At 43.5% G+C, this 25,183-nt stretch overlaps 1 protein-coding gene across 2 annotated transcripts; it reads left to right on the plus strand.

Moving 5' to 3' along the window:
• Positions 1 to 4,602: 4,602 nt before the first annotated feature.
• Positions 4,603 to 23,560, plus strand: BBS2 (Bardet-Biedl syndrome 2). Of its 2 annotated transcripts, none has more exons than XM_030956248.1 (17): positions 4,603 to 4,785; positions 6,135 to 6,362; positions 6,739 to 6,864; positions 7,140 to 7,202; positions 9,641 to 9,742; positions 11,903 to 12,007; positions 12,853 to 12,939; positions 14,692 to 14,827; positions 16,696 to 16,835; positions 17,589 to 17,733; positions 18,325 to 18,496; positions 19,530 to 19,659; positions 20,260 to 20,391; positions 20,918 to 21,055; positions 21,515 to 21,627; positions 22,335 to 22,483; positions 23,142 to 23,560. In XM_030956248.1, exons 1-17 carry the CDS (start codon positions 4,669 to 4,671, stop codon positions 23,246 to 23,248), a joined length of 2,190 nt encoding a protein of 729 aa, XP_030812108.1. In that variant the 5' UTR covers positions 4,603 to 4,668; the 3' UTR covers positions 23,249 to 23,560. The 2 variants fall into 2 exon arrangements, with proteins under 2 accessions (XP_030812108.1, XP_030812109.1); XM_030956249.1 differs by having other exon boundaries at positions 9,665 to 9,742.
• Positions 23,561 to 25,183: the final 1,623 nt, after the last annotated feature.

A 25,183-nucleotide genomic window follows, 5' to 3' on the forward strand; every position in this document is an offset into this window, starting at 1 on the left:
TTCAGCGCGGGCCTGCTGGCAGTGGGAAGGGGACGGGCAGATTTCCATTAAGCAGGAATTGCACGGCGTGCAATCCTGGGACGCTTTCACAAGCCGGCAGCTCTCTTTGATGTGGGCTCTTTGGGAGCTGCCTTGTGACCCAGCCGGCTGCGCCAGAGCTGGGACTCCCAAGGCCGGGATTATGAGTCGGGCTCAGCTGCCGGCTCATCCTATGGCTCCAGGCAAGGGCTTGGCCCTTACTCCTTATTTCTTATCTGCAATGGAGCTATCAATATTACCTTCTCCTTGAAAAAGCAGTGTGGAGAGGGTGGGGATTTGCTAATTACTGATTTTTAGGAAGAAGGGAAAGGAAGAAATGCTGAATTGATGCCATGAACCGGGTCCAGGAGGGTGAACTGACCTTGCAAAGTTTCCACCAGTTTTGGGGTGTGCATCCTGAGAGACCCCAGCACAAGGTGGGAGCTCCTGCCTGGCAGGACAGGCTTTTGGGGCCAGGTGATATGTGTTAGGGCATGTCTGGAAGATGAAAGGGCTGATTCTTCTTTTGATCATGAAATTCTCATAAATGTTAATGGGAATTACTTCGAGGTCTAACGAGGGTTGAATTGCAGCCCCCAAGGGAAGGAAGGGGATGAGGACCAACTATGCTTTGGCTGGGAAATAAAAACGCTTGAATTTACCTTGTCCTACACTTGTGAGAGCAGAAAACCAGTGGGTCAAGGGCTGCCCAGCATCCCTGCATGCTCTTCTGGGAAAGGGGTTTGCCAGGTGTCCCCCACTTTGCCCAAGATTGCTGGCAGCCGCATGACAGGCTTTAAGCATCACCTTAACTCTAAGCATCATTTTAATTCACCAATCTAATGCTTTCCCAGTGTACAGTTTGGATTTTCTTTTTTTTCTTTGGTTTTGTTTTTTTTCATTACATCTTTCCTTCCCTTTTGTGTCTTTCAGGTTCCCACAGACTTCAAACTCACCTGCTCCAACTACTTGCCGCCTCCCCTGGCTGAAACGTGACCCAAAGTTTCCAAGTATCGTTACCTTGGGCATATTTAATTATTATATTCCCCTTTAGTTGCTAATTAGAAGCCAAGAGTAGAGGGGATGAGTAATTCCCTGGGATGTCAAGTACACACTTGCCTGAGCTTGCAAAGAAAACATCGTCCCCCTCAGTATAAAGGTGTGAAATAAAAGGATGTGATATTTTCCTTGATGTCTTTAAACCCTGCTCCTGAGATCCAGAGATCCTTGTTGTCTATCTTGGGAATGATTCATGCAGCTGCTGTGCCAGATCCTGCCTCCCCCGAGAGCAGTGTACTGTAGAGGCAGGATCTGGCACAACAGCTCTTTACATCCCCATCCAGAAGTGTCTCCCATCCCAGGAATGGACATGGGACTGGGGGGGAGAAATGCTGCTCCAGCTGGGGCAGCAAACCTGGGATGGCAAAAGAGAAAAGTCCCTGCAGACAGGCTCATTCTACTTTTTAAGGAGTACTTAAGTGTGCAGATGCAATTGCTCATCCCTCCCCACTCCCTCCAGCCATATTATCCCCCTCCTTGAAGGATGGGGATGTTTATTTTTGCCAGCATTTTCCCAAACTCAATATCTGAGCTCTCCTCAGTGTTCTTCTGCCAGGCAGATAAAGGCATAGTGAATTTTTGGTAACATTTGAAGTCTTTTAAAAGAAACATCTTCTGGGTGTCTGACAGTCTTCATACCTGTTGTGCTGTCAGGTCCAGCTTCTCCAAGAAACCTGCCTAGAAAGCCAGCAACCCGTGCCAAGTGTGTTTGATTATATAATCTATATCTATATCTATATCTACATCTAATTTATTATATTATATTTTATTATATAATATGTATTATATGAAATCATAGTGGCTTAAACAATAATATATTAAATGATTATAGTATATAAATTATAGTTAGTAGGAGATAGAAAAGAGCAAAAACTGGTCACAGAGCATTGCCTTGCCAAGCCTGTGCAGAGTAGGCAGGAAGGAGCATGGTGATGATTTCTTGCTGGATTTTAAGACCTGTGTTCTAGTGAAGAAGCTGAATAATCCCTCAACTGCAGTTACACTAATCCTGGCTGCAAAGCAGGCCCTGTCTGTGCAGCAGTGAAACCCAAGGCTTAGTGAATATTTTATGAGATTTCCCCCCTTGTAAAGGTTCCAAAAGGGAAGGACCCCTATCCTGAGCACTGCTCAGGACTCAGGACTGGATGCTGTACCTTTGGGTGTAAATAAATTTTATTATATTTTATTATTTTATTTATAAATTCATTTAATTGAATTCTATAGATGATGGGCTTTCGAACGAAGGGAAATGAGTGTTAAAAGCCACGATTTCAATATTAAGAGTTTCAGAGCCAGCTGATTCAAAGTGGCAGCTGTAATTTAATTGTGTTGCAGACGTGCCAAACCCAATACCATAATTAGTGATTCAAAATAATATTTACAGCTCAAATAATACATATTTAGCAAGAAGTTTAAATTTCCATCTATTTACAATTTTACCAGCTTAAAAAGGTCTGTAAGCTCAGTTTCCCCCCCATTTTGCTTGGTTAGGTTTGAAGAGCCTGGCAGACCAATGCTCAGCACTGCTGGGAGAGGAGCTGGGGATTTTGTCCCCGCCCATGGCAAGGGGGTTGGAACTGGATGATCTTCAATGTCCTTTCCAAGCCAAACTATTCTAGAATTCTGCGATTTTCCCTGAGAGTACAGCAGTGTTTGCTGGCCTAGAGCAACACCCCATTGCGTGCCTGAGTTCACGCCAGCGCTTTGCCTTTGTGCTCTGGTACCCAAACCAGCAGGAGGGAGGGGGGACCCACTGCACGGCTGGCACTGACACCCACGCTCACCCCAAACAGAGCCACAGAGGTGGAAAAAACACCCTCCTTGAAACGCTGCACGTGATTGCTGCCTCCTTATCCACCAGTATAATGGCACATTGATAGAGCTGCCAGAGAACCTTGGTAAAAACAATTTAAAGAAGAGGAAAAGGAGGTCGTCACATTCAGAATGGCAGGATCCCTGCTTGAGTGCTGCTTTTTAGAGCCCTCCTTGGCATGCAGGGCAGGGACACCGCTGCCGGCCAGAGCTTGGCACATGCACAAGGAAATGCCAACTGGGATGTGTCTGCCAGCTCTCCTGGAAATAAATGGATCTGTGCCTCAAACCAGTGGCCTTTGCAGGGAAGAAAGAGCTGGTTTTCTAGTGCATCCTCTTCCAAACCTGCTTCTTGCTGGGATGGAGGTGATAATGTCTCAGTGCAGGTGATGGATTCAAGCACTGTCAGAGAGCACTGTCTATTTACAGGACCCATGAGGGTTATCATGTTAAAATATTGCTTAAACCTAAAATAATTTAAGAATTTCTTAAATCGTGACCTTGAGCCAGGGTTTCCCTATCCAGCTTGTGTCTGGGCAGGGAGTGGGCACTGCAGGGAGATCCGTGAGGGTCTGTATACCAAAATCCACTCCAGGACAAGGACCAGCATCAGTGTTTACACTGTGGCTCTGTGAGGATTTGTCCTCTGTTTCTCTCATCTCCAACCTCCGCCCAGTGCCCCAGTGTCTGGACTCTGTAGGATCCAATGCACAATCCCACAAAGCAGCAGTAATGATGTTCTGAGGCTGTGCTTTTGACTTCATGGGACATTTTAACTCTGGATTGGGTTTTACTGCCTTGGAGATCTCTCAGCTGGAGATACTCCCGGCAAGGTGTGAGTAAGGGTGCGTGTGGCTGCCAGCAGGCAGCAAAGGGTGAAGCGAGGGCACTGGGGACAGAGAGGGGACAGCCCTTGGCCGCAGCTGGGTGCTGACCCTGCAGAGAAGCTGGGACTGAGATGGATGGCAATGTGGGTCTTGGAGGCCACTGCGACTGCCCAGGGGGGCAATTGCCTCTATCCTCCTGTCCCTGATCACCCCCAGTACCTCCAGCTGCTCCCCCAGTTCTCCTGACCTGTACAAATACCTCCCCTAGTTCCACACAGCCAGCTCTCCCCCACCTCCCCAAACTGCCCCCTGCATCCCAAATTGCCTCTCAGCTCTTCTGACCTCTGCATTTGCCCTCCCGGCCCCCTAATCCCACACCCCAGCTCTCCCAGATGCACTCTAATATCCTCAGTTGCACCCCACACCTCCCCATATCTCTGTGAGTGCCCCGAACCTCCTCCAGTCCTACACTTCACTGACCCCTGATCTTTGCAGCTGCCCCGCAGTCCTACCCCATCTCTTCCATTGCCCCCAGTCCCACTGCCCTGCTCCCCGGTCCCATCTTGCCCATTGCCCCCAGTCCCTCTGCCCTGCTCCCCGGTCCCATCTCCCCCATTTTCCCCAGTCCCTCTGCCCTGCTCCCCGGTCCCATCTCCCCCATTTTCCCCAGTCCCTCTGCCCTGCTCCCCGGTCCCATCTCCCCCATTGCCCCCGGTCCCCCCGAGCTCTCCCCCAGATCACACCCCCCGCCCCGCCCCGGCCCCACAGCGCCCCCCCGCGGCCGCCCCCCGAGCCGCGCCCCTCCCGCTGACGCGGCGTCTGCGCATGCGCGCGTGCGGTGCCGGAGCCGGCGGATCCGCGTCCGGCGGCGGCCCCCCGGCGGCGGCCCCGGCCCGGCCCAGCCCGGCTTCCCCCGGCGTGCCCCGCCCCGCCCCGCGGCCCCTCGCCCATCATGTTGGTGCCCGTGTTCACGTTGAAGCTCAACCACAAGATCCTGCCCCGCATGGTGGCGCTGGGCCGGTACGACGGGACGCACCCCTGCCTGGCGGCCGCCACGCAAGCGGGCAAGGTAACGGGGCAGGAGCAGCCTCAGCGGCTGCGGCGCGGCCCGGCCCGGCCCGGCGCGGCCGAGCAGCCCCGGCGGCCGCCGCGGAAGCCGCGCTAACCCGTGGCAGGTCCCCTGGCAGGGCTGAGCCGAGCCAGGGGCTGGGGGCTCGTTCCCCTCGCCCTGCGCAGACCCGCGGCGGGGCCCGGGGACGCGATGCTCGAAGCCTCGCTCTGCTGCAGCAGGGAGCTTGCAAAAAAGCAGGTGACGAAATTGAGCAGTAGCAGAGGTGCCCAGAGAGGCTGAGGAGTCTCCAGCCCTGGGGAAATTCAAAAGCTGTCTAGACACAATCTGGAGTAACACGCTCTGGGGGGACCCTGTTGGAGCAGGAGGTTGGACTGGGCTTCTTCTGTGGCTTCTTCCAGCCTGAACCAGTTTACAAACCCTTAAAGTTGCCACGGAAACTCACATTTTATAGCAGACAGCGGGAGTTTTTGAAGCCATGGGTTTTATCATGCAGTTCTCAGAGCAGTGAGCCCTTGGCACTGTTACAAGCCGAGCTCTGTGCTGATAACGGGGCTGAGGTTTCTGTGGGTGATGCACAAACAGCCTGACGGGAACAGAGAGCATCCTATGTGCTCTATTCGAGTTGGAAACATAAACAAAACAGGATTAAGTACAACCTGACTAATAAAGCATAGGTTGAAGTGTAAACCCACAGAGGCACTTAGGTTGTAAATACAAAGAGGGTTCATCTGTGATGTTTCCCAGCATTATTAATTTGATTTTGGCACCTTTAGGAACAGCACAGAACAAGGGCTCGTCTGAGGGACAGACTGCACAGCCAGAAAGCAAACTGTTGAGCCTCTGACTTGGCTCCAGGCAATTACAGTGACTGAGAATTGGTCAGTGAAAGTAAAACCATATTTATCATTCATCCTTTTAAAATTAACCTTGCTCACCTACAGATGGAGGTTACAGATATGTACCAGGTAAATTGTCTTAAATGTTTGGGATGTTTTGCAAATACTACTACCATCTGGAGGTAATTTGTTTAGTTTGTTGATGCTCCCTTTGGTTTCTTATTTTTGCCTTACTTCAAAGACTTGTCAGTTGTCATTTTCAGAAACAAACAAAACAATGATGTTGCACCTCCACTGGCCATAGCACTGTTTTTCCTGCCATTTCCCTTTTTCTAGTATAATTTAAAGAATAACTGTGAGAAATAATATTGTTAGTAAAACCTCCAGTCCTCATTTAGGTTGAGTGAATGCCTTCTTCCTCATCACAGTTGTTATCCAAATAATAGTCTTTACTGTTTGTATACAAACAGATATGTTGTTGTATTAATATTTATATCTTTGTTTCTACAGGTTTTTATTCACAATCCTCATGCCCGAGGACAGAGAATAAACACAAACCGAATGGTGCAAAGTAACCAAGATTCAGACATTTCTCTTCTGAACATTAATCAAGGGATCACTTGTCTGACTTCAGGAGTGCTGAACCCTCAGCTGGGCTATGATTGTCTTCTGGTTGGAACACAGACTAATTTATTGGCTTACGATGTGTACAACAACTCAGATTTGTTTTACAGAGAGGCAAGTTGATTTAAATGTCTGCTTCTTTTAGTATCTCCATAATTTTCTGTTTCTTTGAATTGTAAAGATTACAGTTTTTACATTACTTTGTCAACTAATTATGTGTCTGTGCTATGCATTATTCCTACTGCTATATTCAGAATGTTTTGTCTCTAGAATATCTGCAGTATTTAAAAAGTTAATATATGAAAATTTACACATACAGATATACATTGCATTCATATGTCCCATCACCTAGCAAGACCAACTTAAAAAAAAATAGGCATTCAGAGCTCAGCTAAACTGACAGTGATAATGTTGGACGCTCTCTTCTTCACTTGTGTGGTCTGATGTATTCTTGCCTGCTGTTTCTTTTTCCTTTAACGCTTCTCTGCAGGTTTCAGATGGAGCCAATGCAATAGTTCTTGGGAAGCTGGGAGATATTACATCTCCACTTGCTATTATTGGTGGAAACTGTGCCCTGCAGGGCTTTGATTATGAAGGAAATGACCGTTTTTGGACGGTAAGGCCATGCATAGTAGTTTTGATGTTATTAGAAGATTCTTTCAATGGCACTAAATCATCTTGATTTTCTTTTAAAATGATAACTATTAATTTAGTTGTTGATTGTTCATAAATTATCTCAGGCCTTAAACTCTATTTTGGCCATGTATTCAGTGCACTAAGATGTTATTTGAACGCTGATTGTGTCAATTGTTCTGTTGCAGTTGAGATAATAAAAATAATTCAGTTTCTGACAGCTATGGCCATCACTGAGTGCTGTCCTTCTCTTTGCAGGTTACTGGGGACAACGTTCGTTCATTAGCACTGTGTGACTTTGATGATGATGGAAAAACTGAGGTTTGTAACCATTTACACACAAATTCAGCTGTTCTTGTGGTCTTGTAGTGAAATGATAATAAAAAAACTTAGATTATTTAATACAACTGACTCACATCACCAGTTAAAGTCTCTAATTTTTCTTTATGCCAGGAGCAATACCATGCAATGCCTGTGATCATCACTTGGCAAGGCATCTATTTCAGTGTGAATATGCTTATGAACTTTTTTAAATTTCAGAGAAACAACTTGCAAGCTTACACATAAAAGTGAACTTTTAGAAAGCTATTCTTTTGAAAAGCTTCACTTACACTTGGTAAAATTGAGGAATTTGTCTTCATGTCCAGCCCTTCTGTTTCCTTACAGGGACATGGGGAAATGGAATACTCTTAGCTTTGCTGATTTAAAATGACAATAACTTGTAACACACATCTTGCTGATAATGATGTGAGACAAACAGCAGGAAACAGCTGCCATTCTGATCGTGCAGGCTAAAAGAGATTGGTGAAATTGTGAATTTGTATGGCGTTCTCTTTTGGAAATGTTTCTTCATCCCAAATGAGCAACTGTGCTTCTGAATATGACTCTTTAAGAAGAGTCATAGCTTTCTAGTATACGTCAGATGCAAATCAATATGAAGTTAAATCATTATGCTAAAAATACTTTTGTCATTTATCTTAAGACTTTAAACATAATTACTTGAGCTTTTTGTTTAGTTCCTGAAAAGTCCTCATTTGGAATATCCAGTTGGACTATGTAATAGTGATGGATAAAGGGCCTGGACAGTTTTCATGTGTTTTTTATAAGCACTAAACTGATACAGGCCCTGCTTGATTGGGATCTTTAGGAAGTGAAACGGTTTCAGGTTTTCAAATCAATTTCTGCACAGCTCCTCTTTGTATTTTTTTAATGTGCTGAGAGGTGTTTATAGAAACTGGAGACAGTGTCTAGGGATTCAGAAACCAGGAAACTGATCTATGACACTAATTGCAAATGGTTTGCACTTGTGCTTTTAAGTGGGTTTTGCTATATTTTTCTACTTGACGGAAGTTCATTCTCGGCAGTTGGTGCTACTTTGGGCTGAGTAGAGCTGGATACAATATCTGACTAACTTGTTGAGCTAGTTACCCCAACTTGCATTTACTGAGATGTTTTCAAGGTTCTGTTTGATCTTAATTATCTAGGTGATTTTAAAGGGTTTTTCTTATTTATTTACTTTTATTTGTGGCTTTTGTGAAACTGCCTCTGGTTTAAAACTGAAGTTCTGAGAAAGTGCAAGAAGCAGCTTCCTAAATTATCACTTTGTGTCTTACCTGGTAAATGACTGTATTAGCTTCATTTCTGTTCTTTCTGTCCAAGTAAAAACAAGTTTTTATGTTTAAAATTTACTGATTTTAAAAACTGCATGAATATACTTTTAGTGGCTAACGGAACTAACTTGTCACTGCTTTCCTCAGGATTTTTGGATTGATGAAGGTTACTTTCTGCCATCTGGCAGAAGACTTGTGGAGCAGAAATTTGACTTACTCTTTCAAATTTCCGTCCAGTGTAATGGAAGTCACTGAGGTGGATGGGGTGAATCAAACTAACAAAAAAAATCCAGGCGCCTCTCGAAAACACAGCATCACCAGTGATTGTTTCAGGATTGTGTGCTTTTATCTGGTTGCCTTTTGCTGGTGGTTGCAACTTCATCAAGAAATCTGTGCTTACTTAATATGTTAATTGTTACAAATAATTTCAATAGCTGCAGTAGACTTAGCTTGGTATGATTTAGGTTGACATAATCTGAAGCATCTTTACTTGGGAAGAAAAAAAGTCTTTAATCTTTTTAAAAATCCAACTTTGTTATGGATTTATATCTCTTTTGCCAAGTAAAGATGAAAGACTCATGGGTTTCAGTGGGGAAAAGTACTACCAGGTTTTAGACTTTGATTTGTAATTCTGTTTTTCATTGATTTGATGGATGACTTTGTGGACAAGGCACTGAGCAGATCTGTTGCTTGGTTTCTCAATTTGCAAAAGAGAACCTGACAATTGTCATGATCTTCAGTATGAACTTTTCCACTGGCTTCCTTTCCAGTTAATGCCTTCCACCTGGTGAACTAGGAAACAGGAAAAGAACTAAAATGTAGGAAATATTGAGGAGTGAGGATGCAGAAGACCCAATTCAATGCCTATTGGTATAATCATTTACATCAAGACAAAGCTGATTTTACTTCTTGGCAGTAGTGGCAGGTACCACTTAGGCTGGAGAAGCAGAGATGGTTGATACATGGATTCATTGGGGTTGGTTTGTTTGTTTGTCTTGGGGGTTGTTTTTTTTAAAATGAGGGATCTTCAGTGCAACACTTGCAACGTGTCATGGATCTGTTAAAACCTCTTCATTGCTGAACTTGAAGTATTAATTTGTCCTCTGGATCCTGGTGCTTGCTTCCTTAGCTTGAATAATTATTTTTAAGGAGCACTGGGGCTTTTTTTTTCAGCTTCTTGTTGGCTCTGAAGATTTTGACATCCGCGTATTTAAGGAGGATGAGATTGTGGCAGAAATGTCAGAGACAGAGGTAAATTATTTCTGGCTAATGTTTATTATAGTTGCTGACAGAGCTGAAAATGTTGTGTACTCTAAAGCTTCTCTGGTTCAGATTTATTGTGTAGTTTAGTAATTACTTAACTATTTGGCACAGTATCTACTCTGGTAGAACTGTGAAAGTTCGAGTTTAATAATGTCTTTCATTATGCAGGGGGCTTTTGCCTTGTTTATTTATAAATCTGTCACCCCACTGAGAAAAGTGGCTATTCTTGGCTGACAGTCAGGAGCCTGTGCAAGGGTGATTAAGGTTGCTGGATTGTGATTGAAGCTCTTAGTGTCTTCTGAGTAAAAGGATGTCTTCTGCAGTTTTCCTCAAATATTTTTGATGCAATCTTGATGGTGTAACTTGTCCCTGTGTGTACATCCAGACAGTGCATGGCAGGGTAGAAGGAGGATGCCCAGGCAAAACTGGAAGATTATGTTGCAATTGGAGTTACACACTGGCTATATAAAAAGAGCTGTGGTGACTAAAGTAAGGTATGGGGGCAGATATGTTTACAGAGGGATAGGAGTAGCTGTAGGAGTTGCTGTTTAACTTAACTGAGAGAAGATGCCCGGTGATTTTGGTTTCTAGGAAGGGAGTAAAATATCCTTATCACTGCATTTAGAAGTGTTCTCAGTCCTCTCACAGCCCTTCTGGACCCAAGGTAGAGTGAGGTCACAGACCATTGTCCTTTAAGATCTGTGGCCTCCCTGCTGTCCAGGGTGGGACTAAAGGGCTTAGCTAATAAACCACTTACGAAGAGCTATAAAAGACAAAGCCAGGCACTGTTCCAGAAAAGGAGATTGTTGCTATCCCTACAAATAGAACTGGGTCTGTAATATGTCTTGCTCTCTCTGCAGTGGCTAGTCTGGTCATTAGATATTTCTAGTTAAAGGGATGCTAAAGGTCTGTCGCTCTCAAGTGTGATTTATTTCCAGATCTTCAGTAGAATTGTTTTAAGTTCACACGTGCAGTCATAGGAGGCCTATTACGATTCTACTGTTCTAACATAAAAGAACACAGTTGAACCTAAACCTTTATTTTTAGGAAGGTAAATTCAGGGAACAGTGTCTTTGTACATTATGTTTGCTTTGGAAGTCTTGAGTAGTTTTCATTTTCTGTGTTTAATCACTTACTCTGGTGAAGCTGAAGCTGTAGACTGTTGTGATTCTTATAAATGGACAATAAGTTTGGGTTTATTATTACCTTTGAGTTTCTGGCTGTTGCTGTGGTCTTCTGTCCTTACTGGGTGCTTGTAATTTAGTTTGATGCTTAGGAAAGACTCAGCAGAAGATTGTGAGAGGAAAGGATAAAGGGTTTGGAAACAAAGTTTTGTGGTAAAACATCCAAGGGGCACAGTCAGATGAGTTTAGATAAAATGTTGGGGAAGAATTTAACTGAAGGAAGTCTCCTGTGCTATGTTGTACAGAAGACCAGACAGATGATTGCAATTGTTCTTCCTGAAATTAAAATCTTTAGTCTCAGTGTGTGGAAAAACCTGCATTTCCAAGCCCTGAGAACCTTAGCTCAATGAGAAATGGGTTTTAAAAGGAGTGAGAAACAGACCAAGTTATGACTCTCAGGTCTTTCTCCAGAGCTTATTCAGGTAGGACGCCTAGCCTGGTGTTCAGTTGTGTTCCAAAGAAGTCCAACTGTGGCAGTTTTTAATTTTTATCTTACTAGTACTGGGCAAAGATTTTCTACCAGTAATATCTCCGGGGCTTTCCTAACCCAGGCAAGTTGAACCTTTGGCATCATCAGCTCCTTAAGCTTAAGGAATATTGTGTGTAGTTTCTCAATGCTAGTGTGTTAGCACTGATGACCACAAGAATCCTATGAGCTGTTGTTTTGCTGTCTGTGGTAGGAAATAGTTGGTCAAAGTACACAGTTTGAGGGCAGTTCTGCAATCCTTGCTGAAGTGTGTCCTAACACTGGAAATACAGCTTGTGTGAGGAAATCCTACAAGGCCTTCAGTGATTTCAGACTGATTCCTAAAAGTAGTTACTTCAGTACTCAGTGCTTCCTACAATAGACTTACTTACCATTTAAGAAATGTAGGACTCATATCACAGATGTATAGCCTGTTCCCTGTTGAAGTTGCACAAGTTCTCACTCCTGTGTCCTCTCTCTCCCTCCTTTCTCCTGCAGACCATCACTGCCCTTAGCCCCATGTATGGCAGTCGCTTTGGCTACGCTCTTGCCAACGGCACCGTCGGAGTTTACAACAAGGCAGCGCGCTACTGGAGGATTAAGGTTAGTCCATGGTTGGAGTATCATCACTGGAAGCTTGAAGGCTGCCTGGAGACTTGGTATCTAATTCCAGGTCATTCTGATGTTATCTTTAGGTGAACTTTGCTGAGCAGAGAACTTAATGTAATTTTGTTCTTACAACATCTACCGGTTTTTATAGGTTCGTATAAAATACCAGGTCAGTTCCTGCAGTATTTTTGGGCTGTTGGTGGTGGTTTAAAGACAGGGATACAACCATACAAATAAGGATTCTTCAGCTTAGCAAGAGACATTTGAGTTTGTGTTAGAAAATCCTCTGACTGAATCAATAAACTTTTTCAGAAGCTGAAATCTTGCATTGTCTATGTTCAAGATTAATTTTTCTCATCAATAGCAACTTCCTGCTCCAGCAAATCAGTTTGACAAGATCCTTTCCTGGTGCTCATTTTGATATCCTTAATATAACACAGAATAGTATATTTAATAGTAATAAGAAGATTCCTTGAGAGGTGGCAGGAGGAGGCTCATTGTTGTCCTCAGTAGTCTAATTTTATGACCGTGTTGAGGCCCTGATACTTTTTTTCCTAGAGGATTTGGTTTTTTACACTTTGTGAGTTATAATCATCTGCTTGGATGAAAATGTATTTAAAGGAACTATCAGGTCCTTTAAAAGCAGTGTACTAGATTAGTAGTGCAAGGGCCAAGATGTCACATGTATCTGTGACCTTAGTGATGTTCTGTTAAGAGGCATAGTTGTACTCCTTTCTGTACTCTCTGTAGTCTCACAGTCCAGTGTTTTGCAAGTGGCAAGCCTGTGGAGTTTAGAGAACATACCCAAGGTTAATTTGTTCTTTCTTTTCTGCCCTCAGTCAAAAAACCAAGCAATGAGCATACATGCATTTGACCTGAACTCTGATGGAGTGTGTGAGTTGATCACTGGCTGGTCTAATGGGAAGGTGAGTTTATACAGGGGGAAAATGAGGAGCTGTAGATATGGGGGCTGTGTTTGAACAAGGCTGTTGAGTTATCTGATGAACAACAACTAAAAAATAAAAAAGACTTAGAAACCTGAGCACTGCAGATCTATTGCAATAAACCTAGTTTGGCTTCTGAGTCTTGTGCCAAATGCAAGATCAGAGAAAAGCTGCTTCCCCTGCTTAGCTCAGAGTCAATTGCTAAGGTGTGGCAAGTTGTTTCCATGGCAGCAGAGATCATATGCCACATCCTGGAGTTCTTGAGTGTCTCTATTCAGGTGTGTCTTGGGGACACGTGAATAATCCTCTGCAGTGTGTTCTGAATGTTCCCAAACCACAGGGAAGACAAAGCAGTTATGTAACAGGAGAGCAGCGTCAGTCTTGACTGTGGCAGGATTAATCAAGCATTATTTCATTTTATGTAGGGGCATTCTATACAGCTCAGTTTTAGTCTTTTAAGCCTGTTCCTTGGTATTCCCCTTTTCCAGAAATGACTGTTTTAACTTCCACATCTCTCCTGGATGCAGCTTGCCAGGTTTTTCTGTAAAGTTGTGCTTTTTTCTTCACACCTCTTATTACTGTCATTAGCCTGCGGCACTTTAATAACTTCATATCAAGCTGGCAGTCCAGAGCCCTGATGTGTTGTAACTTACATTGGATTAGATGTGTAACATTGTCAGAGAGAGAGCTGTGGTGGTGAAACAGCAGGCCAGAGGCCTTACAAACTGAATCCTGACTCCAGCTGACAGAATCCATGAGAAAGCTGACAGCTCTTCATGAGAGCAGAGTCCTGCAGCAGTGAAAAACAACTTGTTTTCCTTGAGAAAGAATTCTAGGACTGTAGAAAACAACCTGCTTTCCCTGAGAAAGAACTCTAGGACTGTGAAAAACTCTAGCCGCCTGTATAAACTGTTTTTACACCATTAGGCAGGAGAATGAAAATTGTATATCACAAACAACTCATTCTGCTTGTACACACCCGCAGATTGAGTGACCAGTCAATACAGGGTAACAGCTTGTTACTGTCCAGTTGGGGCTAGACAGGGGATGTTCTTTAAAAACTCTATATAAAGAGATGCATTAATAAACTGTGACCTTTCTTCTTTGCTCCATGAATGCATGCCCTGCATCTTTCTTTACTGAGCTCCACAGTGACAAAGAACCTCTCCTTGCTTTGCTCATGTTTTTTTCCACTGGTAGTCTCTACCCAATTTGTTGGTCTAAACCAGTCCATAACTCCTAGAAAGAGTAATGCTGTGACCTGTGCTTTGGAAATTACACAGTGCATGGAACTGAGCCCACCTCACCCTTCTTATCAAATGAAAGATAATTGAAGGTTGTGGTATTTGTGTATAAAAATAATTCACCACACAAGGGCTGCAGCTGAGAGGTTGTAAATACTGCATTAAAGTTATTTCTGGTTTAGTCCTGTCATTGCTGCATCATATGTGCATAACCTTTCCAGTGCAGATTTTCAGTTCCTTTTATTTCCTTCCTTTTTTAGTTTTGTAACTTAGGGAAGCATTTCTGAAGAGAAGTTCCTTCTAGCTCCTTCTAGAGTCTGCCTAGAGGTCATTTCTTGATAGTACTTTTTTCATGTGTGGTGTTTGGATGAGCAGAGCTGAAACTTCCCCTGCAATTCTGTGAGCAGAGCTGGGTTTTAGTTAACAGCTCATGACATGAGTTTTGGAGTTGGCTTTTCATGCTGAGGCTTGGAACTTTTTGTTTTTCCAGGTTGATGCACGCAGTGACCGGACTGGGGAGGTCATCTTTAAGGACAACTTTGCTTCCTCGATTGCAGGACTGGTGGAGGGGGATTACAGAATGGATGGGAGCACCCAGCTAATCTGCTGTTCAATTGATGGTGAAGGTAAAAGCATTGTTAATGATAGTAATGTAACACACAGCAATATCAGGCACATCACATCATCTCAGATTAGCTAAACATCATTTTGGTTCCAACGTTTTGTGTGCCAAATTCCCTTTGCTTTATGTGCAGTTAAGGGAATTTTGAGTTATGCTATCTGCAAACAGGATTGTGAATATTGCCTTTTCTGTGAGAATCAGCATGTGTTTCATTATGATCCAAGAAACCATCAAAATTCATTTGTCTAATGGAAGAAACCCCATCCTAATGCAAAGATAATGATATTCAGTACAGACTCTGGTTCTTCAGGCTACATTATAATAGATGTATGTATAGGAAATCTTTTTTCTGTGTTTTAATTCTTTGGCTGCTTTGCAGTAGGTAAAGGTGTTTAAAGAACTAAGGGTGTGTGTGTTTTGGTTTTCTTCTGCAGATGAAGAGTTTTTATATTAGAAATTTTAGATGTTAACAGTGCTTTGTTTCCTGGAAAATGCTATCCTGAGACTGGAGAAGTGGTGGATTTATCCCACCATGCATTTAAGAAGTCAGACCTTGTTATTGTGAGTGGAAATAAATATGATCACAGATGATTTAAGTAAGCTCAGTATGAATTTACAGGGATGGCTCCAGGAAAGACACTGGTGTGATTATCCGACTCCTTGGCGTCAGTGGCCTGAGACAAGCAGGTCTGGCACAACCCATTTGAAACAAAAGCCTGTCCTTGTTAAATAGCAATGTGTTTTGCTGACTGTCTTAATCACAGGCTGTGGGGATTTGCTGCATTTGGGCTTCAGCCTATAAACCTTTTTCCCAAGCTTATGGAAGGGGAGCATTGTAAGCAGTTCTGGAGAACCTTGTCCTACAGAGTTGTGTAGGTTGGTATCATGAACATGATCATCCTTTTCTGATGTGTCCACTGTAGACAAGCCTTGCACGATGGGGATCCTTCAGGCCTTAGTAATTAGTGTGGCTGGGGTTATATAGAGAGTGTTATTAGAGTTCTGTTTGGGACCAGCATCCTTTCACATGAGGTGTTCTCCTGTGTTGCAGTGGTTTTTGTCTTGCTCTCATTTTAAGTGAATGATTCACTCAGAAATAATAAAGTGTGTCCTTTCATTGGAGGGCAGTGTGCAAGCTGAATGATTTCAAGTTCCATGCAACTTTTTAGAGGGCAGCAGTCTTTTGCAGTCAGGCAGCATATTCTTCCCAGGTAGAAGATTTTTGTCCCTGGCTTTCATTGTCAGAGCTGCAGTCAGGGTGCACAGCCTTAGAGCAAAATGAAAGTTGTCTCATCACCTGTTCAGGTCCTCTGTCTCCACTGACAGTTAGAGGTATTTCCATAACAATGTGCTCCACTGGGCTACTGGGAAACAATTCTTACCCCTTGAAGTGAAGTATCCCTTGATTTGGGGAAAAGCTTATGTGGGTAAATTCTTGTTTACTGGCTGATTAACAGTGACTTACAGCCACTTCCAGACAGCAACAACTCCTCTGACCAGCTCTAGAAATCCAGGTACACATTTTATTAATTTTGCATAATTGTAAACTTGCCTAAGCACCTTAAAGAATGATTGCAGTGGGAATCCTCTTGCAAAAGGACTGAGTGCTGCACTTGTCTGGTCAGGTGAGTACAGCTTAAAGATGGGTTAGAAAATCACCTTTTTTTTTTTTAAATATGCGGTTCTCTTGCCTCAGTCACCAAGAAAATGATAGACTGTGGGTCTAAATCAATGCTCAGGTTTTCAGCTGAATAGTACTAGCTGAAGACCAGAACTGCAGAGGTGGTACAAGGGAGTCATGTAACAGAAACTGAAGTTCTGGGCAGGCTGTTAAGTCTTTGCTGAAATGGGCTATGTTTTGTTTTTGTACAGTCCGAGGCTATCTGCCAGGAGGGGAGGAAATGAAAGGGAACCTAATGGATACAAGTGCTGAGCAGGATCTTATCCGAGAACTTAGTCAAAAGAAGCAAAATCTTCTGCTGGAATTGAAAAATTATGAGGAAAATGCAAAGGTACTGCTGTGTAGGGCCAACCACACCTCGGTGTTGGGATAAATCCAGAGTAATCTGGCAAGCGGTGGTGGGGCAGTCCAGACAAGTCAGAGCTGTAGCTTGTCAGGATGCAGTGAGATTGTCTGCTGGGAGCTCCTGCCTCTGCATTTGGCTTGCTCCCTGTGCAAGTTCAGGACTTGTCTTTTGTATTTTAATAATGCTTTCTTTGCTTCTTCCTCTTGCCAGAGCAGTTGTGCTTAGAACTGGATTCCCTTCAGCCTTGTGCTTTGGCTTATGACTGAAAGTTGTAGTTGTCAGTGCATAAACCGTCTTGGGAGTCAGAGGGGATTGTGTGAGAGGATCAGGGAGCACTGATAGCATGTAGGAATCACACTTGTGACTTGATAGTGAGCATTGCAAAAAATAGTCTGAAGAAAGACCAAACTCATCTTTGAACAGAAAATTACCACCGTGGGAGGAGCTTGGAAGATTGTGTTTAAAATTGACATGTGTGCAGTGTTTTTTGAGTAAAGGTTTGCATACAGAGCTGAGGTCCATCCCTAGTGAAGCACTCAAACATACTGTAGCTCAAGTGTCCACAGCTCCATGCTTAATCCAGCCACCACTCATAGCTAGTTGGAAGTGCCTGGGAATTGCTGTAATACAACCTTCCTCTAAAAGAAAAGAGAACTGACTTGTGTGTATGTTTTCTAGGTTTTTTGAATGAAAGTCTTGAAATTCTGATACTGATGGGTGGTATGTGTTTTGTAACAGGCTGAATTGACCACTCAGTTGAAGGAAGCTGATGGGCAGAGAGGCCTGATTCCAGCAAACACTCAACTCCAGACAACCCTCTCAGTTAATCTGGGCTCTGACAGCCAGTCTGCCCATGTGGAGCTCTGTATTTCCACCACAAACGGTGAGTGGTAACCTGCAACCATTGATATTCAACTTCATGTAAATTAATGCAAATTTTTAGTTATATTTAGCTGGTGATTTGAATGTCTCCTCTTTATTGTCTGTAACGTCCCTTTTGTGGTTTCTTTCCTTTCACAGAGTTTTGAATCAAGCTTTGTTCCTTGGATGAGTCTTAGGGGAGAGGAGTTTGATGGAATTTGTTTCTTATTATGTGTTATTTTCTGAGGCAATTAACATTTAACTTGGATGAAACCAGCCTTGGATGAAAACTGCAGGGTGATCCCTGCAGCACTTACTGTGCTGATTGTAAACACCAACCCACAGCTGCATTAGTGAGGGTGTTGCATGAATGCAGCTGGATCTCAGCTGGCTTTACATGCAAAACTGGAATTACCCCGAGACAGCAAATTCACCTTGCACCAGGCATGCTGAGGATGCAGTCAAGTCCTGATAGTCCTGGTCACCTGGGATATTTTAACAATTCAGAGGGGTGATGTAAGGAGCTGAACATGCTTAATTCTGAAAACAGTGGTGGTTTGTTGCCAGAGGACAGCTTTTAATTTGGGAACTGCTTTTTCTTCCTGTTGCTAAGACACAATCATCCGTGCTGTGCTGATCTTTGCTGAGGGCATATTTGAAGGAGAGAGCCATGTGGTCCACCCCAGTGTCCAGAACCTCTCAGGCTGTGTTCGTGTTCCCCTTACTCCACCCAGAGATGTCCCTGTGGATTTGCACATCAAAGCCTTTGTGGGGTACCGAAACAGGTGAGTTGATGGTGTGGTCTCTGCTGCTCTCCAAACTGTGAGACCAGGAAACAGCAATAATGTGGTTTCATGCTTGTCCCACGGGAAGTGCACCGTTAATTCCTGGGTGCCCTCCTCTGTCTTAATGAAAGGAGAGCTGGGATGCTTTCTTAAAAACATTGATGCACATGTGGCACTGAGTTCTTTTCCAGACAAAGTCTAAATGCTCTGGAATCACTGTGATCTGTTCTGTTCTGGTTCTGCTTTTAGAGAAGGAATGCACATTTTTCCAGGAGATGTCTTACTGTGGGTGAGTGGAGGGAATCAACAGATGCAGAGACTCTTACCCTGTCATCCCTAAGGGGCTTGGCCCCTGGATCGTGGCTGCTCTGGATGAAGTACTTGAGCAAGCCTGGAGACACAGCTTTGTTTCTCAGGCTATAAAGTAACCCTGAAGCCAAATGGGTTCAGGGCAAATAGAAAGTAACACATGCTTGATTTCAAGACAACATTTTTCCAGTCTCCCATAGAAATCTCTCCATAGAAAATGAAACATCTCTTCATATACCTTTGAAAACAGCTTTCTTCCTGCTCACATCTGCCAGAGCTGTTGGTGCCTGAGGAGGCTGCATTCTTTCCCTGAATAGGGAGGCAGGTTTTGAGAGCTAGCCACCCACTGCAGAAAAACTGTATAGGACTGAATTCCCTTTCTGTTTTCTCTATTTGCCTTTATTATTGCTTTTAATAGGACTTCACTGGCCTTGTAAAGAAAATACCCAATCATATAGTAAAATTGTAAATGTATTAGGCTAGAGAGTACACTTCAGTGGAAGAATTATTAAAAATGACAGCAATGGAGAGGAATCATACAACCCCGTGATAAGCCTGGAATTTCCAAGTTTCAGTGTTTCTTCTGGGCAAGCAGTAAGCAGCTCATTATGTAACTGAAAACTGTGGATGTTAGTCGTCAGCTAAAGAAAACCCAGGAACCATTGCAATAGGTGAATCCCTGCTATATTATTAATTCTCTGTTTTTCTGTTGGGTTGCTTCCAGCACACAGTTCCACGTGTTTGAGTTGACAAGACAGCTTCCCCGCTTTTCCATGTATGCCCTGAGCAGCCCAGACTTGGCCACAGAGCCCCTGAGCTTTGTTAACTGTACCATGAATGAGAGGCCACAAAGGGTGAGTTTGCGCTCTTCTTCCTGGTTTCAAGTCTTGCATAGATGGAGGGTTTGCAATTGGCTTGAGATTCCCAATAGCAAAGGAGAAATTATGCAGTGAACTGCACTACTGGCCTTTGGAGTCTGTATATTTCAAGTCAACCCTGCTTTTTTCTGTCTTTAAAAGATGACTCAGTTGAGGCACTCCAGGCATCAGGAATTCCTGCAGGAACTCAAGGCCTGAGATCAGAGGGTGTTTCAGATATTATCTCGTTTGCTGTGTGCCTCCTGATAGCAGGAGACCTGTAGTGAGTGTTGAATTTTGCAAATGAGTGGAGAACAGGAAAAAGGCAGCACAGTGCTCAGGTAGTGGCTGAGTTTCATAGCAGTCTCTGATTGTTGGATTTGATTATTTTAGGAATATTCAGCTTTGGTGCAGGATTCAATTGTCCTCATTCCAAGAAGTTCATGACATGGGATTATGGGATGAAATTTAGTAAATGAAATTTCCGTGGTACCCTGAACAGAGTATTCTGGTGCACATTATTTGCAGGGACATTTTGTGGTTCCCCAGGCTTTGCACACAAGGGATGGCTGATGCTCTTAATTTTATTTTTGCAAGATCGTTATGTGGCTGAATCAGAGCTTCTTGCTGCCAGAGGATGCAGAGTTCCAGAGTGCTCCCTTCCAGGTTTGCTTCACTTCCCTTCGTAATGCAGGTCAGCTCTGCATCAAAATCAAGCCTGGTGGAGAGGTGAGTACCTCCCTGGACAAGGGGAGCAGCCCTTCAGTGATATTCCAGTAAATCCAGAATACCCATACTGCCAGAAGGAGGCAGTAAAAGTGAGGGATGACTAAACCGGCAGAGAAAGTACTCATGCTTTTGGAAACTTCTGTGTCTGTTTACTGTCGGTGGGTAAAATTCCAGGGCCTGTTACTGAAGTAAACTGCTTAGCCTGAGGATCTGTAGGAAGGAGACAAATTATTTATTTTCTCACAGAATGGTTTCAGGGAGCCATAATGTGAAGCACAAAGGCTGCCTGTAGCTTCTGCCTGTGACTGGTCCTGTGTGCACAGATGCCTCTCTATCCCAAACCTGAATAAAAGCCCCTTTGAAATCAGTGTGTTCTTATCTACTGAAAGCTGTAGAGCTTGCCCATGCCCTCTTGATAAAAGGACCTGCTTTGATTGTGGGTGACTCTTGTTGGGCAATACTGCTGGGCAGTTTCAGATGTTCTGGCATCGAAGAGTGCTAAAGTGCTTTCTTTCCTTTCTGACAGATTTCCATCAACACAGATGATATTGATCTAGCTGGTGACATTATTCAGTCAATGGCCTCTTTCCTGGCCATTGAGGATTTGCAGGTGGAAGCAGATTTTCCTGCCTACTTTGAGGAGCTGCGGAAAGTATTGGTGAAGGTGAGGAGGCTTTGGACATTTCTGAGTGGGCAGATAAGCAGTCACTGGGTTTTTTTATGAGAGGATCTCTAAACCATTTAATCTTTTTTTGTGGAAATCAGCCCACAATGGCTTGCTGTGTATTCTCTGGGACACTCAACTTTCTGTCTGTTTTTATTCTGTAGAGCAGGCCCTTGGACCCATCAGTTGGTTGTTTAGGATAAAGTAAATATGTTATCTGGGAGACTGAGCTCTGGTTTTGGGTCAGCATGTGAGATGTGTATCTCAGTCTACTCACCCTTTCTGGGGGCCAAGGTGCTGCTCCAGCAGTGGGGAGTGAGGGGAAAGAGGACAGTGTCAGGGATGCTGGTTGGTTAGGTTGGGATTTTATTTCCTATTGCACTTGGCTGAGGTTTAGCCTGAACCCTGTGTGCCCAGGGTGCCAAGGACCCTTGCTCATGAGTTGTTTGCCCTGGACAGGTGGATGAACATCATGCAGTGAACGAGAGGCTCACTGCTGACATGGCTGAGCACTCCAACCTCATCCGCAGCATGCTGGTTCAGGCGGAAGATGCCCGGCTCCTGGGAGACATGTGAGCAGTTGCTTCCTGGTTTGTGTGTTTGGGGTTTAGAATGGCCAGTCTTTGCTTTTCAGGAAGAAAAGGGCACAGGAAAACATTGGTGTCATACAAGATTGCCTAGTTACAATTTTTGATGTAGAATTGTACCTTTGATGGTCTCACCATGAGCTCTCCTTGAACCTTGTCATGTTCTTTAGGTAGGAAACCAGTCAGGGGAAGGCAAGAAGGCAAGGGTAGGAGCTTAGTGTATAGCAGCTTGAATCTACTTCAAAATGGTGAGATATGTTAGAAAAGATATATTAAGGGAAGAAAGCAGGAAAAGCTATCTGTGGTGTGTGAAATTTTGAGAACAGCAAGAAAGACACTTTAGGTGTCAGGTTTTCATCTGATTTGCTGTTTTCTGCTAATTTTGAGCTTTACTTTGAAGAGCAGCAGTAAAGAGGCCCAAGCTACTGCAGGGCAGTGGTACTTTCAGTGGGGAAAGTGGTGCTTCCACTTTGCCTTGCTGGATAAAGTAACTGCAAAAATAGACTGTTCAGGCTTTTTTAGTAAAATAATGAGTATAACCAACATGTCTAGACAAGTCTGTTGTAGCTGGCAGACATGCAGGTGACTGTGGTAGCCAACACAACCATGTATTACTACACCTTTATATTGACAAACCAGGAATGACTTTCTTGTCCTCAGAGATGCAAATAACTGGACTGATTGTTCTCCAGGAAAAACATGAAGACACGCTACAGCGAGCTGTATGACCTGAACAGAGATTTAATAAACCAATACAAAATTCGTTGCAACAATCACACAGAGCTGTTGAATAATCTGAAAGCTGTGAATCAGGCAATCCAAAGGGCCGGGCGGTTACGTGGTAAGTCTGTGTTTTTGAAAGCAGTGGGGAGTCTCAGACCCCCAGAGAGGCACATAACATATGTCCCAGAGGTCACCAGGGTTAGTTAAGTGACTTCAGGCTTTTTGGCCTGAAACTCAGTAGAAGTAATTTTTCATTCTTTAGTCATAGCCAGTTATGTGTGACAATCAACTGTGAATGTCCCATATATTCTGGGATCACAATTCTGTAAAGAACAATTTGAAATAATTTCCACATTTCTGAATGAGGCAGAAATGGATAGTTTTGTTGAACATACTACTTTAAAAATGTTTTTAGAATGACTTCAGTTCTTAGATTATAATTCTGCTTTAAAAAAAAAGCAACTACTAACTTAAGCAGGACTGTTTTATGTGCATTATTAGCCCTGTAGGTCTTTGGGGAGGGAGGTACTTTTTTGTATGTTTATAGCATTCCCCTTCCAACAAACTCTCATAAAAGAGAGCTACAGGGGATTCTTCTTTAAAGAAAGGATTTTATTTATGTACTAGAAAAAAGGTGGTGATTCATCATGTGTTTAAAAAGCATTTGAAAGAAGCCCCAGAATTTTCAGCCTGGATCAAATAAGTATTTTTACCAGTTTCTTACTCTGTAACTGAGGTTTTTTTCCTTTCCTTTCCTTTTTTGTACCTCCTTGCAGTTGGCAAACCTAAAACACAAGTGATCAGTGCTTGTCGGGATGCAATAAGAAGCAGCAACTTCAACACACTGTTCAGGATAATGCGTGTGGGAACAGCTTCTTCTTAGCGAGAGGAGCAGCAGCTGTGCAGAGGCAGTGATTCCATGCACTGAGCAGATAATGGGTGACAAGCAGTTAATTCAGACCCCTACTCCACTCTAGGGTGAAGTAATTACAATGGTATTGCTGTAGTTAAGTTGTCAGGTGAGAAATATTACACAGACCAAAACTCCATAAAGAGAGCATCAGAGTTTAATTGCAGATGTGGTATTTATGTAAGACAGAACTTCAAACAGTTATTTTTTATTACAGTAATTTATTTATGTATTTAAATATATTTTGTAGTTAAGGCATTGGTCTTTTCCATTAAAACATAGACTGGCTTGACTGATTTTGTTCTGATTTAGCTGGGGAGATGTTTACCGCTAAATTTATGTGTTGAAAAAACCCAACCCAAACAACTTCTCTGATTTCTGTTGCATGGTTCATTTACACTTGAACTTCCTGTGCTGGAGAGTCCAGGGTTTCACGCAGGGATGCGTGGCTCTCTAGGTAAACTGCAGAGCAGTGCATGAAAACCACCAAAAGATAACATCTTGCTGGCTCTTAAGCCAGGAGATCTTTGACAGATATCCAGTTCCATGATCTGTGCAGGTAGGAAGTGGTCTGTTTCATATCCAGCACTCTCCCCACACCTGGATTGCAGAAGGTTTTGCTTCTAGCTACTGGTTCTGTGCTTCTGCTGGAAAAACTGCAGATACTGAGGTGGGCAAGGGTGCATTTCAGGAACAACAAAAACAAACTACACACCCAAGCTTGATGCATAATCATGAAGAGCTGGTAGTACTTAATGGGATCAAAAGAATGTATTGGAAAATGACTTGGTTCCTGGCTCAAACCTGTTTAGTTGTGTAATCTCTTAGAATTGGATTAAAATATTACAGTAAGGCTCTATCTCAGATCTAAAGGTATTTTAGAACCTTTGCCAAAGCAAATTTCTTTTGGAAGCTAAAAATAACCTGCACAGGATGGAGGTTGGGCCCCAGTGCTCCTGCATCAACATCACCCTTGCCACCATACAGTGGTGTTAGTGACGTGGGCAGGGAGGAGTTGGCCCATCTCAAAGTCATGGCCTCTAACTGGTCTTTCTTAGGAGCCACTACTGAATTCAAACCAGCAACACCCTTTGTTACAGAGCCACTGGTGAGCATGGTGCAACCAGTTGAATGGGGAATGTAATTCTCACAACATGTTTTATTCCCAAAATGCCCCTCGCCACTGCCTTGGCCCCTTCCATATGGAGAACTCTGCTGCTGAAAGCACAGACCTGTGTCAGTCAGAATCTGCAGCCTGAGCTCATTTGAATCCTTTCAAGAAACTGGTTGTTAGTCAAATCCAGCTGCTTGGTAGAAGGGTGGTGAGCCACCCATGCTGTTCTAAGCAAGTGAGCTCAGAGACTTGATTATGGAACAGTCTCCTGGCATAAGTGCTGGGCTTTCTGCCACTTGCTGTACCTGTTCCCACTGTTTCAAGCTCTTGTTCTTTATGTTCAAAATCCTAATGCTTGCTTGCTTACATTTATGTACTCAATTTAATGATAAGAGAGCAAGAGAGCGGCTCTGATCAGAAAGCAGCTTTCCCATCAGTCTGATTTTCAGGACTACACCCCCAGCTCTGGTCTGCTCCTGGCAGTGAGGTCAGTCCTTCACTCGCTGTCCAGACCTTTGGTAAGGCTGATTTCCCCTATCTAAGTTTCTGAAAACATATTTGTAATTTATTTTCCTGTAAAACCAACTTTTACCTTTGGCAAATGAAAAATGCACGTACTTTGCAAGCAGCTGCACCTAATTGTAAATACAGATTGGTATCCAGCAAGAACATCTACAGAGAAAGCTCCCATTACTGGCACTGTATAAATGAAGGCCCCTCTTCCTCCAGTAGCTCATGTCATTTGAAATTTTAGTGAGTGAAGTCTTTCCTCTGTACCTGCAGCACCAGTCATG

The sequence above is a fragment of the Camarhynchus parvulus genome, chromosome 11 (genome assembly GCF_901933205.1).
Source record: "Camarhynchus parvulus chromosome 11, STF_HiC, whole genome shotgun sequence".
In the NCBI taxonomy this organism is placed as follows: domain Eukaryota; kingdom Metazoa; phylum Chordata; class Aves; order Passeriformes; family Thraupidae; genus Camarhynchus; species Camarhynchus parvulus.